Consider the following 12555-nt stretch of genomic DNA (forward strand, 5'->3'; position numbering starts at 1 on the left):
TTTATAGATGTTACTTATTGTAATGTATCCTGTGTTACTCAAGAAACTCTTGTCTTTGGGAAAGCCTTTACTACTGCTACAAAACACCTGACTTCCTATTGCATTCAGCATATAGCTTTATTATAACAAGTGATTCTCCAGTGTCATTTCGGTCAGAGTCATTTGGAATGCTTCTTAGTTGGATTAAAGGTACTATGGGCCCAACTTAAACCTACTAAATCAGAATCTCTAGGTATGAGGCTCAAGAAACAGCCAGGTTGGAGCCTTTGTTACTCTGTCCCCTAATTTTTAATTCCTTCTCTTCCTTACTTTTCACATCCGAATCCATGAGCAACTTACTTACTGCTTTCCTTTAGTGAAAGGGAGTCACAACTATCCTTGTCTCTCTCCAGGACCACTTCATTAAACTAAAATGGCTTTCCCATCTACTATTTTGTCCTTTCTCAAGCTACTTTACACCCAGGAGCAAAAGCAGTGTCCTTAGAATATAAATCACAAAGGTAGGACAAAAAAAAAAGATCCTTAGGAATAACTCTGATGGATTGAATCATAAACTATGTTAAGATTAATTAATCCTTAATGCCACTAAAGCAAAACTCCCCAAATTCTTGGTTACTTTGGAGGATGCTAGGAAAACAGTTCCTTGTTTTGTATGCTAATGAATGAAGGGAAAGAATCAAGCATTTATCCTATACAAACTGAACCTCAGTATAACCTGATTACTGATAAGTAGAAGTTTACAGAAATATTTCTGCTACTAAATAGGAATATCACCATTTTCCAACCCAGAATGTAATGATGTATCTAGGCAATGATAAGTTACAGTATCATAGGAACACAGCCAGAGTTTTGGAAGTACTCAACAATCACGTGTTCTTGCCAAAAAATAAGTAAAATTTAAGTCAAAACATAATCTTGGGCTGCACAGCAGGCTGGAAGCGGGACACGTTTGAGCTGGAGAGTGCCCATGAGCAGATTTCCTGCTGAAATGCACAGGGCCCACATCTCACCTCCAAGGCAGGCAGTCCACAGTGCACACAGAGAACTGGTAAACTGATTGGATCCCCACTCAATTTGGACCCTGCCCAGCACACAGGTGAAGTTTGGGGAAGGCTGACTTGAGACTAAGAGGTGGCTCAAGAGCTCCACCTGCTGGTAGGGCAAGGAAAGTGCACTCCAGCAAGCTGTAGCTCTGTCAAGTTATATATAAATATAAATGCTCAGATAATTCTGCATTACTCAAAATAATACCAAGATAAGCAGATGCCTGGAAGCCAACAGAAAATCATTAAGCACCTGAAAAAAAAAATATATGGACAAGCCAAACAGAAAGCCAGAAGAGACACAAAATTTGGGGCAATTGAAGTACACATAAATCTCCAAAATAACTTCAACAAGATCGCTAAAGACATAAAGGGCATCAAGAAGACCCTAGAAGAGCATAAAGAAGAATTTGAAAGAGTAAATTAAAAAATAGCAGACCTTATGGAAATAAAAGATACTGTTGATCAAATTTAAAACAGACACACACAACAGCAGATTTGAAGAGGCAGAAGAAAGGATAAGGGAACTAGAAGACACAGCAATTGAATGCAACCACATGAACAAATGGTGAAAAAAATAAAAAAAATTTGAAATGGATCTCAGTGAAAAGAGAAAAGGGCTAGGAAGAGTGTTTCAAGACATAGTTGAGGAAAACTTTCCAACCCTTTTAATGGCATAAATATGCAAATCATAGATTCACAACGAACCCCAAATAGAGTAAATCCAAATAAACCCACTCAGATATATATTGATCAGATTGTCAAATGCTGAAGAGGAGAAAGTTCTGAAAGCAGCAAGAGAGAAGTGATTCACCGTACACAAGGGAAACTACATAAGACTAAGTACTGACTACTGAGCAGACACCATGGAGGTGAGTTCAGTGTTATGACATATTCACAATTCTAAAAGAGAAAAAATGCAGCCAAGAATTCTTTATCCAGCAAAGCTCTCCTTGAGAACTGAGGGAGAGTTTAAAATTTTCACAGACAAATGCTAGAGAATTTGTTAACAAGAGACTTGCCCTGCAAGAGATACTAAATGGAGCTCTACTGGCTGAGAAAAAAAAAAAGGAGAGAGGTCTGGAGAAGGGCACAGAATTGAAGAGTATTTAGTAAAGGTAATTTAAAGACAAAAAGGGGAAAAATACATCTGACAACTAAAAACCAAAGGATAAGATGGCTGTTTCAAGAACTCCCTTTACAGTAATGACTTTGTTAATACATTAAACTCTCCAATTAAAAGATACAGACTAGTGCAATGGATTAAAAACTATGAACCATTGATAGGCTGTTTACAAGAGACTCATCTTAGACCCTGTGACATAAAGAGACTCAAAGTGAAAGGATGGGAATATTCTACTCAAGCTGCAACCAAAAGAAAGCAGGGGTAGCTGTGCTAGTATCAGACAAAATAGATTTTAAATGCAAAGATGTCATAAGAGACAAGGACATTATATATTAATAAAAGGAACAATTCACCAAGAAGAAATAATAAATGTTTATGCACCCTGTCAAGTAGCTCCAAAATACATGAGACAAAGATTGGCTAAACTGAAGGAAGCAATAATTATTTTGGAAGTAGTGGGAGACTTAAATACACTCTCTTCTATAAATAGGACAACTAGATGGGACCAATAGGGAAATTGAGAACCTAAATGTGATGGTTAGGTTTATGCATCAACTTGGCCAGGTGATGGTGCCCAGGTGTCTGGTCAAGCACGTACTGCCCTAACCGTTACTGCAAGGACATTTATGACTGGTTAATAAACCAGAATGCTGGTTTATTAAATCATCAGTCAATTGACTGCACCTGTGACTGATTACATCAACAAAGATCATGTCTTCCGCAATGGGAATTCAATCAGCTAGATTTAATCTAATCAGTTGAAGACTTTTAAGGAAGAGAAAAAGAGGACCTTCACTTCTTTGCCTAGCCAGTGAAGCATTTCCTGAGGAGTTCATCGAACACCTTTATTGGAGTTGCCAGTTCACTGCCTGCCATATAGAATTTGGACTTGTGCATCCCCACAGTTGTGTGAGACCCTTTTATAAAATCTTATATTTACAGATAACTCTTGTTGATTCTGTTTCCCTAGAGAACTCTTACTAATAAACACAGTGTGCCAGTTTGGATATATTATGTCCCCCAAATACCACGTTCTTTGATGCATTCTTGTGGGGGCAGACGTATTAGTGTTGATTAGGTTGGAACCTTTTGATTGTTTCCATGGAGAGGTGACCCACCCAACTGTGAGTGACACCTTTGATTATAGTGTGACCTCTTGATTTTTCCATGAAGACATGGCCCTGCCCATTCAGGGTAGGCCTTGATTTAATCACTAGAGTCCTATAAAAAGAGCTTACAAGCAGAAGGACCTCAGAGCAGCTGAGATTGACATTTTGGAGAGAGGGCTGCAGCCAAGAGAGGTATTTTGGAGATGGCCATTGAAAGTAGACTTTTGCTACTCCAGAGTTTGGCTGGGAAAAACTCAGAGAATACCCCCAAATGCCTAGAGAGAAACGTCCTGGGAGAAAGCCATTTTGAAACACAACCTGGGAGGAAGCAGAACTAGCCACATGCCTTTTGAGCTAACAGGTTTTCTGGACGTGCCATTGGCCATTCTGTGAAGGTACCCTGTTGTTGATGCCTTGGCTTGGACACTTTTATGGCCTTAAGACTGTAACTTTGTAACCAAATACACCTCCTTTATAAAAGCCAATCCATTACTGGTATTTTGCATGATGGCAGCATTAGCAATCCAGAACACTAAACAATGTGATAAATGAATTAGACTTAACAGACTAAAGTACCAGGATACACATTCTTCTCTAGTGCTCATGGAACGTTCTCCAGGATAGATCATATGCTGGGGCACAAAACAAGTTTTAATAAATTTAAAAAGATTGAAATTATTCAATCAAGCATATTTTCTGACCATAATGGAATGCAACTAGAAATCAACAACCACCAAAGAACCAGATCTTTCACAAATATATAGAGGTTAAACAACATACTCCTAAACAACCAGTGTGTCAAAGAAGGAATTGCAAGAAAACACAACATATCAAAACCTGTGGGATGCAGCGAAGATAGTGCTGAGAGGGAAATTTATAGCTCCAAACACATACATCAAAAAGCAAGAAAGAGCTAAAACCAAAGACTAACAACTGAAGAGGCTAGAGAATGATCAGCAAACTAACCCTAAAGCAAGTAGAAGAAAAGAAATAAAGATTCAAGCAGAAATAAATGAGCTGGAGGAATAAAAAAAAAGAAAAAGAAAAACAAATAAAACCAAAAGTTGGTTCTTTGAAAAGATCAACAAGATTGACAGACCCTTAGCTAGACAGACAAAGTCAAAAAGAGAGAAGCCCCAAACAGAATCAGAAAAGAGAGTGGGGTAATTACTATGGATCCCGAAGAAATAATGATAAAAAAAAATCATAAGAAGATACTATGAACAACTGTATGCCAACAAGCTAGACAATGCAGAGTAAATAGACAATTTCCTGGAAACACATGAACAACATAGACTGACCCAAGAAGAAATAGAAGACCTTAACAAACCAATCACAAGCAAAGAGATTCAATTAGTCATCAAAAATCTACCCAGAAATAAAAGCCCAGAGCCAGATGGCTTCACACAGGAATTTTACCAGACTTTCCAAACTAGAACTGACACCATTCCTGCTCAGACTTTCAAAAAATTGAAGAAAAAGGAACACTACCTAATTCATTTTATGAAGCTAACATCACTAATACCAAAACCAGATAAGGATCCTACAAAAAAGGAAAACTATAGGCCAGTCTCTCTAATGAATATAGATGCAAAAATTCTCAACAAAATATTTGGAAATTGAATCCAAAGGCACATTAAGAGTTATATACCACACCCATGTGGGGTTCATTCCTGGCATGCAAGGGTGGTTCAACATAAGAAAAGCAATTTAATACAACCAATTAACAAATTGAAGGGGAAAAACCAAATGATCATCTTGATAGAAGCTGAAAAAGCATTTGACAAAGTTCAGCATCCCTTTTTGATAAAAACACTTCAAAAGGTAGGAGTTGAAGGAACCTTCCTCAATATGATAAATGGCGTATATGAAAAACCCACAGCCAGCATAGTACTCAAGAGTGAGAAACTGAAAGCCTTCCTGCTAAGATTGGGAACAAGACAAGAATGCCCACAGTCACTATTATTCAACATTGTGCTAGAAGTTCTAGCCAGAACAATTCACCAAGACAAAGAAATAAAAGTTAGCCAAATTGGAAAGGAAGAAGTAAAACCATCATTTGCAGATGATACGATCTTATATTTGGAAAATCCTGAGAAATTGATGGCAAAACCACTTCAGCTAATAAATTCAGCCAAGTGGCAGGATACAAGATTAATGCACGTAAGTCAGTAAGGTTCCTATACACTAGTAATGACCTAACTGAAGAGGCAATAAAAAAAAAAAATCCATTCACAATATCAACTAAAAAAATCAAGTGCCTAGGAATAAATTTAACCAAGGATGTACAAACCTCTACACAGAAAATGACAAGTTGTTACTAAAAGAAATCAAAGGGGACCTAAAGAGGTGGAAAGATATTCCATGTTCATGGATAGGAAGACTTAACATTAAGGTGTCAGTTCTACCCAAACTGATCTACAGATTCAATGCAATTCCACTTCTTGGTATATACCTGGAAGATCTGAAAGCAGTGCAATGAACAGACATTTGTACATCGATGTTCACATAGGTTCAATTTTTCATAGCTGCAAAGAGATGGAAACAATCCAAGTTTCCTTCAACAGATGACTCGATAAAATTTGGTGTGTGTGTGTGTATATATATATATATAAATACACACAATGGAATACTATGCAGCAGTAAGAAGGAACAAGGTCCTCAAACATGGAAATATTGGGAAACCTTGAAGATATAATGTTGAGTGAAATGAGCCAGACACAAAAGGAGAGAGATTGTATGTTACTACTATGAACTCCCTGAACAATGTAAAATCAATGCCTTATAATGTAGAATATTGGGGACCTAGAGATAGAAGCTACTGAAGGGGGAATGAAAATATACTCAGATGTGTTACTGATGGTGAATTTAAAGGTATGGGAATGGATAGGGGTGATGATTGTTACTGGGATTATAAGTATCAAAGCTGCATTGAAGGTGAAGAGGATTGCAAGGGGTTTTTGAAAGGTATGTATCCCACAGACCAGCAATTCAGATAGGTGCTTGCATGATATACTTCTAAGGTATGACACTGGTACAGAGATTTGACAACAGAGAAGTATATGGGAAAAACCTACTTATTGCATACTAGGGACTATAATTAATAGGAATACCTTGCTAGTACCACACAAATACTAGGAACAAATAATTTAGGGCTGAAAAGAACAATGGGATGTTTTGGGTCATGAGAATTGTTTAAAATGGAGAGAGTTGAAGAGTCTACAACTAAGTGATGATAATGTTAGATATTGATTATTGTGGACAGAACATATGCTCTGTGATACTAGGGACCTCCTACTTTATAAGTCAAGACTTCGATCTTGAGGCTTGCTGTTGTGAAATTTATGGCTGTAAAGGGGAGGCTAAGCCTACCTATAATTATGCCTAGGAGTCATCTCCATAGAATCTCTTTTGTTGCTCAAATGTGGACTTTCTCTAAGCCCAACTTGGCAAATAAATTCAACTCCCTCCCCCTGATATGGGGACAGGACCCCAGGTCAGTGAGTCTCCCTGGCAACATGGGACAAAGATTCTGAAAATGAGTCTGACCCTGGCATTGAGGGCTTGAGAATGCCTTTTTGACGAAAAGGGGGAAAAGAAAGGCGACGAAAAGGGGGAAAAGAAAGGCAACAAAAGAAGGTTTCTGTGGCTAAGATATTTCAAAGAGTTGAGAGGCTGTCCTGGAGGTTACTCCTATGCAAGCTTCAGCTAGACATCCCAGCTGGCCACAGTAGGATAAGCCCAAATCAACAGTAGTCCTGAAAACCCTAAAGAATGCCTGGGTCCCTGTCTCCTGTGACTCTATAAAGTTTCACTCACTACGTTTATTCTTCAGAAGCAGCTCCTCTAGAGAGTTCCTATGCCAGCTAAGTCCCCAAACCCAGAGGCAACAGCCTCTTCAAGAACATCAACCAATTGCATCCTCTTTTCCTATAATATTCCCTTTTCACTGCCTAAACATCCCTGAAGAAAAGGAAGGTGGTTAAACTAGAGGAAGGGGTAGCAAAAGACGAGATAGAATTTAACAAAGAATTATGAATACTGAATCTATGATTTTCTTTTTCTTAGTTGCTAGTGTATTAGAATAGCTAGAAGGAAAGAACTGAAATGGTGGAACTGTAACCCATAACCTTCTTTGAAACTTATTATACAGCTACTTTTAAATTGTAACTTGAAATACCACCTTTTTGCATGTTTTATTTCACAAGAAAATAACTGAGACTGTGGAACTGTAACCTGTAACATCTTTGAAATTTGCTACTTGTTAAATTGCACTTGGAAAGTTATCATTTCTATGTAAATATGTTATATTCCACTATATGGGGAAATATTTACAGATGAAATTTATATATCTGGAATTGGCTTCAAAATTGGTAGGAAAAAGTAGGTGGAGGTATAATGAAACATAATTGTTGAAGCTGGGTGATGGGATTCTTTATACTATTTTGCTTTTGTGTGTGTTTATAATTTCCCATTAGTAAAGAATATATAAATTACACTAATAAAATTCAATTGTTAATGAATTTAGAATAAAACCCAAAGCCTACAAAGCCATTGCCTATCTCTCCATCCTCGCTTAGAATCCTCTGCATTCATCAAATTCTTTACAATTTTAGATGAATCCTCAGGTTCTTTTTAAGCTCTTGTGGTAGCCAGACTCCAACGTTGCCCCCAATGTTCTTCCCTACAGGTACCCAGGCTTCTGTACATTCATTCACACCATATTGAATAGGAGAAGTCTATGTAACCAATAAGATACTACTGTAGAAATGAAGGAGCATGACTTGCAAGACTCCTTCAGGAAATGGGTGTGACTTCCAAGACTCCAAAACCATTGCAGCTTCTGCCAAGATAAACCTCTAAACTTTGTTCCTGTCAGTGTCCGTATACCTGGTCCCTTCTGTTTTCTACAATAGAATGGCTGTTACGGTTTAATTTTAAAAGGTCATTTTGGATCCTACTCCCTCCCTAGCTTGCCATCCCTTGCAACCTAGAATCATCTGTGATTTAATAAATACACTTTACGCTTTCATTCTATCATTTAAGTCATGAGAAGGCATTAGGTCCAGTACTACTAACAGTCTTGAAAGACTATCTGAGTATGCTCTGAGACTGTAACCTTCAAACCATCATAGGTTTATTGCCAAAGTCATAAATAACTGAATATCCATGTAATATGGAGATACAATCTGGGTGATAGACTAGATAAATTTGATGTCACTTTCCTTTATCAGAGCTATCACCATCATTGGAGAGCACAAGATTTAAATCTTAGATATTTAGAAACAAATTTTTAAAGCTTATATTCCTGGTTTATAAAGTTTTATAACTGGGTTTGAAAACAATGACAAATTCTACAAATTATTAAAATTTCCCTAATATTTTCTTCAAGGAAAAATCCTTAATTTAGACAACCATGATGGCAATAAGTCTTTATTTTTCATACAGAGGGCCACTGCAGGTTATCATTCATAGAACACACTGCTATTTTCAGATATACAGAACTGAACAAAAGCATTTTAGCATGCTGCCTTACTGTACATTGAAAACTGGTGAACATCTTCATATGCTAAGACTAGGAAGTGAAATGTGATAACTCCATTTGTTGATAATGTTTATGAAATCACTCAGCAGTGTTACGAGTTTCCTTTACCTGAAAGCAGAATTACAATCACTCTGGCAGCCTCTGGGCAATTCTAAAATGCAAGTCTAGTGAAGGATGCAACACGCAAGCAAGGGACAGATGCCATGTCCCATTTCTGAAGGGAGATGGAGTTGAAGCCTGGCTCCGTACATTTTAAGCATTTAATATTGAGTTTCCCTTACCACATACATTGGCAAATAGGAACTGAGAATTTCTGAAACATTAACTGAGTAAGTGTAGGATTAAAAAGCAGAACACTGTCCTTGAAACAGAAATGCTACTTTACAACTTTTGCCCAGTTCTCACCTGTTGACCTGCAAAAACCCTTCATCTGTTGAATTTTAGTGAAAGCCTCTAGCAACTGTAACAGACCTTTCTCAACCCAGTTCTAGACACTAAGTATCAGAAAAAGTGCCCGGGAGCCCATGAAGTGGATGTGTTCACAGAAATATGACAAGTGTTTCTACTGAAGGTAAGTGTCAAGTTTCCTCTTGATGTTGTCAAAAGAATCTGCTCCCATGTAATCAGCCTGGCCCTGTTCCCACCGCTCCTTCCGTTCTTCTGAAGATACAAAAGGCTGTGCTGCAGCTGAGATCTCCCCAAGGGACAGATGTGACATGGCTCCAGATGCATCTTCCTAGAAGGAAAGCATAATCAGACTCCTTGAGAGCTGCAAATCAGACCATTTTAAATAATGCAATAAATTGAAGGTGAGAAAAGCCAGATGAATTATCATGCAAAGTAGCAAAAATTAAAAATATTACATGAAACAAACAAACAAACAAAAAGACAAAAATACAAGGGTCATATGATTTTTTCCTAACAAAATGAAGACTTCTTGACTCAGTGAAAACATTGGGAGAACAAAGTAATCAGGGTTAATGTTTAAGTTCTGCATACCTTTCTACAGAAGCCACAAGAGAAAGCCAGTGTATAGACCAAGTCTGAAAGCTGCAAACAGTTCATTAGAAAGTGTAAGATGGATTGATATGGAAACACAAGTCTTATGATAAATTGTCTATCTGTGTGGGCTCAGAAAGGTTGAGAACTTAAACAAAATATTTTAGAGGTTAAGCTTTCAGAGAACCTGCCCAGAGAGCCACACCATGAGCCCAAGTTGTTACATTAAAAGAATAAAAGCTAAAATGGTTTGACACTATGTACCAAACTCATCTGCCTGTTCAAGCTTTTGTCTGTATTACTGAGTAGCATCTATTCTTCTAGCTTCTTATAATTTAATCTGCTTAGTTTTGAACAACTTTGAATTCCCATCTTCACCTTTCCTTGGTTCGTAATTCTCAGACCTTAGACAGCAGAAGGAACAGGGTAAATGTGCAGGAAATGGGACAAAACTGCTTTATATTAATTTTGATTCTCATTATGTGTAAGTAATCCATCAACCTCAAATGTACCATAAAAGAATATAGTGCTATCCTTTAAAAAAGCTCTGAGGTAAGAAGGTACTGGAAATATTAGTAGAGAAAGAGGAAGCCAAATGAATACATAGTCATTACTTTTAACAGAAAAAGGCTTAAAACAAAATTCTGATTATTTGTTTTTGCTGCTATGTATATGTGAGTATAGGTATGTATGTATTTATTTAAATACACTGGAACTCAAAGGTATGTGGGTAGATTCTATGGGACTATATGTTAGCTGAGGCCACATAAAGGAGCTCTTCCGCTGCATAAGCCCTGCCCTTGCCTTCCATTTACCACAGGAATGATGGAGAGAGAGGATCTTCCAGAGTCCTCTGCTCACAACACAGGGGCTATGAATTCACAGTGAACTTCCCTAGGAGAGAAGCCCTTGAGGAGAAGCCAAGTATACTGGATATAATTTAAAATAGTTCAGCTTTTAATGTATGACACCTTCCTCCCCACTCCCCAAAGTGCTATATTTAATTTAGATCTGTAGAGGAATACCTTAAGCAAGGTTCATCTCAAATTTTTCATAAGGATAATAGTCTCTGAGACCTGGATTTGAGTCCCAGTTCTGCTGGGCTGTTACATAACTAGGAGAAGTTATATAACTTCTTTAAGACTCAGCTAATTTGCCTATAACAGGGGGATATTAATGATACCTTTATTTGATCGAGTGGTTGTAAAGGTCAAATAAGAATAGCTAACTTTTATTAAACATTTACTATGAGCCAGAGACTGTCCCAAGTATTGTACAAGTTTTATTTCATGATACATATAAAGCAGAGTAAGAATGCAAATGTTTGTTATTTCTCCCTTTCTCCTCTGTACAATTTGGTACAAATGATGTGAAATAGCTAAAATCTATACCACAGATAAGAGAAGGATCTCTTACAACCTTATAATCTCTTATACTTATAGTCTCGTAAATTAACTGATCAGTTAGACTTGATTGCAATTTCCCTGATCAGTTATGCTTTTTATATCTTAGCACATAATACAGCAGTTTAAGTCCTCATCCTCTTCCAAAAGAATAAATCTCAGAGGAAGACCCTTCAAGTCAGAAAAGATGTTAAAATAAGTGGTTTTTGTAGACATCAACATGTCTTCTCCATCCTACAAAGATATTACTTTCAGGATCCTATATAACCCCAGAAGAATAAACACGGGAAGTCAAAATAATCCTGGGTAATTCATGTTATTGTGATTTTCACTGCCATTACCTCTTCTAAGTAGAGGGCAAATACAAAACAGGGATATTTAAATGTTTGCATTTTCTAAACATGAAATAGAGCACTCTTTATTTTTGTAGACTACTACTTAAGGAATCTCAGAATTTTTCATAGGACAACAGGCTAAGAATTTTATACTTACAAGATGTATATGTATACTTAAACTCTAAAAATGTTTTTTATGCTCTCAAAACCAATGAACTTTGCCACTAAACCTACTTCTGCTTCAGTCTTTGCTGATAATATTTCTCCACTCTGAGATGTCCATTGTTTTCTTTCCACGAAATCTTATTTATCTCTGCTTAAAATGTTACTAAATATTTCCCATCTCTAGTGATATACCAAGTTAAAAAAAAAAAAACAACAACAATGCAGAATAAAAATTATCTGAAAGCAAAAAAAAAGAACCTACCACGTTTAGGTACGAGAAGGTCTCTTTGGCAAGGCCAAATTGTTGAAGCAAGGGTAAAACATTGGTGGTAAAAATGTCCCACCACAGGTTTAGAAACTCTGGATGAATCATCGTGGGACCATGGGCATCACTTTTGACACTTTTTGTTTTGGGATCATAAGTATAATTCCATGGTTTGATACGTCCCAAGAAATGCACAACTTTGGTATTTGCACCGAACCTGCCGAGTGAACACAAGTTGAAATGGTTAACAGATTCTGAGTCCTGACAAAAAGATAAGCAGCACTTTGTTTTGTAGCCTTAGCAGTGCATGTTCCATCATGCAGTAGTGGTTGGAAAAACAAAAGTGGCAGAAAGTATTTTAATTCAATTTTGTGTTAATACAGTTGAGAATCCAAAGAAACTAATGGGTTATTCCGACGACGAGAATGCCAAACCCGTTCTGATGACAAAGGCACAACTACAGGGAAAACCATTTGGTACTGAAAGTGTGCATGCTCTATAACCCCAAAGCATGGACCCTAAGCATGTACCCTAAAGAAACTCTTGCACATGTACAACAGTAGAC

General features: G+C 37.2%; 1 protein-coding gene across 2 annotated transcripts in view; it reads right to left on the bottom strand.

The window, feature by feature from the left end:
• Window positions 1-8695: 8695 nt before the first annotated feature.
• The window catches only part of GYG1 (glycogenin 1), a 29504-nt gene continuing 25644 nt past the window's right edge, over window positions 8696-12555 (bottom strand). The window contains exons 6-8 of one of the 2 annotated variants that reach the window (XM_037843011.1): window positions 11988-12207; window positions 9823-9873; window positions 8696-9559 (exon numbers count right to left, since the gene is read on the bottom strand). In XM_037843011.1, the coding sequence (XP_037698939.1) occupies window positions 9386-9559; window positions 9823-9873; window positions 11988-12207 (445 nt within the window). In that variant the 3' untranslated portion in view covers window positions 8696-9385. The remainder of the gene's footprint in view (window positions 9560-9822; window positions 9874-11987; window positions 12208-12555) is intronic. The other variant, XM_037843003.1, reaches the window with a different exon arrangement.

Source organism: Choloepus didactylus, chromosome 1 (assembly GCF_015220235.1).
Source record: "Choloepus didactylus isolate mChoDid1 chromosome 1, mChoDid1.pri, whole genome shotgun sequence".
In the NCBI taxonomy this organism is placed as follows: Eukaryota; Metazoa; Chordata; class Mammalia; order Pilosa; family Megalonychidae; genus Choloepus; species Choloepus didactylus.